The sequence below is a fragment of the Onychomys torridus genome, chromosome 7, assembly GCF_903995425.1.
Source record: "Onychomys torridus chromosome 7, mOncTor1.1, whole genome shotgun sequence".
Classification (NCBI taxonomy): Eukaryota; Metazoa; Chordata; class Mammalia; order Rodentia; family Cricetidae; genus Onychomys; species Onychomys torridus.
In genome coordinates, this window is record NC_050449.1 from 32,350,863 (window position 1) to 32,352,983 (window position 2,121).

A 2,121-nucleotide genomic window follows, 5' to 3' on the forward strand; every position below is an offset into this window, starting at 1 on the left:
TTCACCCCAATAACTGGCCTCGGGTTTGAGTTTTATTAATAAGAACTTTTAAGATTCCTACTACAATATCCCACCACCTAAGTTTATCAATGGCTAGGCATGCACGTCAGTCATTATATCCCCATATACTGAGGCAGGGATAGAAGAATATTATTGTAGTATTCAGGTTATAAAGATAAAACAGGCAAGAGTGACTCAAATTTGTTATAATTGGAGAGTGTGATAATATATTCATATGAAAAAGGAGAACTTTCATCAATTGTGCTGAATTCTGCTGAGGTTAAAAGCTTAGAAACAGCTGGTTTGTCCATGAATAAAATTTTCTTCTCTCCTAGATTTTCAATAATAATTATGCTAGCTGAAAATAGCTCCATTGTGACTGAATTTGTCCTTGCTGGTTTGACAGACCGTCCAGAGCTCCAGATGCCCCTCTTTTACCTGTTTCTATTGATCTACATTGTCACAATGGTGGGAAACTTTGGCCTGGTCACCCTCATTGGCCTCAGTCCTCACCTGCACACCCCCATGTACTATTTCCTCTTCAACCTCTCCATCATTGATCTCTGTTACTCTTCTGTCTTCAGCCCCAAAATGCTGATGAACTTTGTCTCTGAGAAGAATGTCATCTCATATGTAGGCTGCATGACCCAGCTGTTTCTCTTTCTCTTTTTTGTCATCTCTGAATGCTACATGTTGACCTCAATGGCCTATGATCGCTATGTGGCCATCTGTAATCCATTGCTGTATAAGGTCACCATGTCCCCTCAGGTGTGTTCTGTGATATCTATTGCTGCTTATGGGATGGGGTTTGCTGGAGCCTCTGCCCACACAGGCTGCATGCTCAGACTGACCTTCTGCAATGCCAATGTCATCAACCATTACTTGTGTGACATCCTGCCCCTCCTCCAACTTTCTTGCACCAGCACCTATGTCAATGAGGTTGTAGTTCTCATAGTTGTGGGTATTAACATCACAGTCCCCAGCTTTACCATCCTCATTTCCTATGTTTTCATCCTTGCCAACATTCTCAATATCAAATCTACACATGGAAGATCAAAAGCCTTCAGTACTTGTAGCTCTCACATCATGGCGATTTCTCTCTTCTTTGGATCAGCTGCATTCATGTATCTTAAATATTCTTCTGGATCTATGGAACAAGGAAAAATATCTTCAGTTTTCTACACTAATGTTGGGCCCATGCTCAACCCCCTGATTTACAGTTTGAGGAACAAAGATGTTAAGGTGGCATTGAGGAAATCATTGATTAAGTTTCAGAGGAAAGATTTTAATTAAAAACAATAGTTCTGTAAGAAATTGGAAGACTGTAGTTTTTTTGGTATTGCTTTTTTTGTCAATGTTACTTCACTTTTAATTATATGTGTATTTTGGTAGACTTGTTTTTATAGTATTCATAAGGATAATTTCATTGTAAAGAAGTTACAATTATGTCAGATGATGCATTTTTATTCAATTTAATCCCCACACAGTAGATATCTACACAGTAGCATTGTTACTAATAAACAAAATATGTAGTATTTTATTTTTCAGTTACAAATAAAATCATAAAAATTCATTATTTGCATACATGATTCCTTATTAATGTAGACTGTAAGAGAAATTAGGATATAGTCATTAACAATTAAGCACATGGCCTGATGAATTGTGTTTCAGAACAATTATATATTTTCATTAGTAACTTTAAATATATTTATTTGAGGTCATATTTAATAAAAATAAAAATGACTTATTTTCCGGTGGTATTTTAAAACTTGGATGTATTTTATACATATTTAAAATCTGCAGCTGTGTTTGAAGACTGGAAGTCCACCATTAGGTGTTACTATCATTTTCCAAGTTCAAAGCAGGCTACCTTCAATGTGGGGTAAGCCAGGATAGATGGGATGTGAGCTTCTAGGGATTCTCCTCTCTCCACCTCCCATAGGTGCTCTGAGATTACAGATGTTTAAGCACTAAATCCAGTTTTGTGTGGGTTATGAAGATACAATGTAGGTCATTAGGATCAGGTGGCAAGTACTTTGACAAACTAAGCCATTTCCTTGTCCCCAAACTTGAATACTTTTCTTAATATGCTATATACTGAATATATCTTATTATTTTTTC

At 36.5% G+C, this 2,121-nt stretch overlaps 1 protein-coding gene across 1 annotated transcript; it reads left to right on the plus strand.

The window, feature by feature from the left end:
* Window positions 1-336: 336 nt before the first annotated feature.
* Window positions 337-1,293, plus strand: LOC118587269 (olfactory receptor 147). Its single transcript, XM_036193092.1, has one exon. The coding sequence runs from the start codon at window positions 352-354 to the stop codon at window positions 1,291-1,293; it is 942 nt and encodes a 313-aa protein (XP_036048985.1). The 5' UTR covers window positions 337-351.
* The last annotated feature ends 828 nt before the right edge of the window (window positions 1,294-2,121 follow it).

Bases quoted from the DNA above. Each gene is read 5' to 3' on its own strand.
- LOC118587269 (XM_036193092.1), top strand. From the start codon at position 352: ATGCTAGCTGAAAATAGCTCCATTGTGACTGAATTTGTCCTTGCTGGT.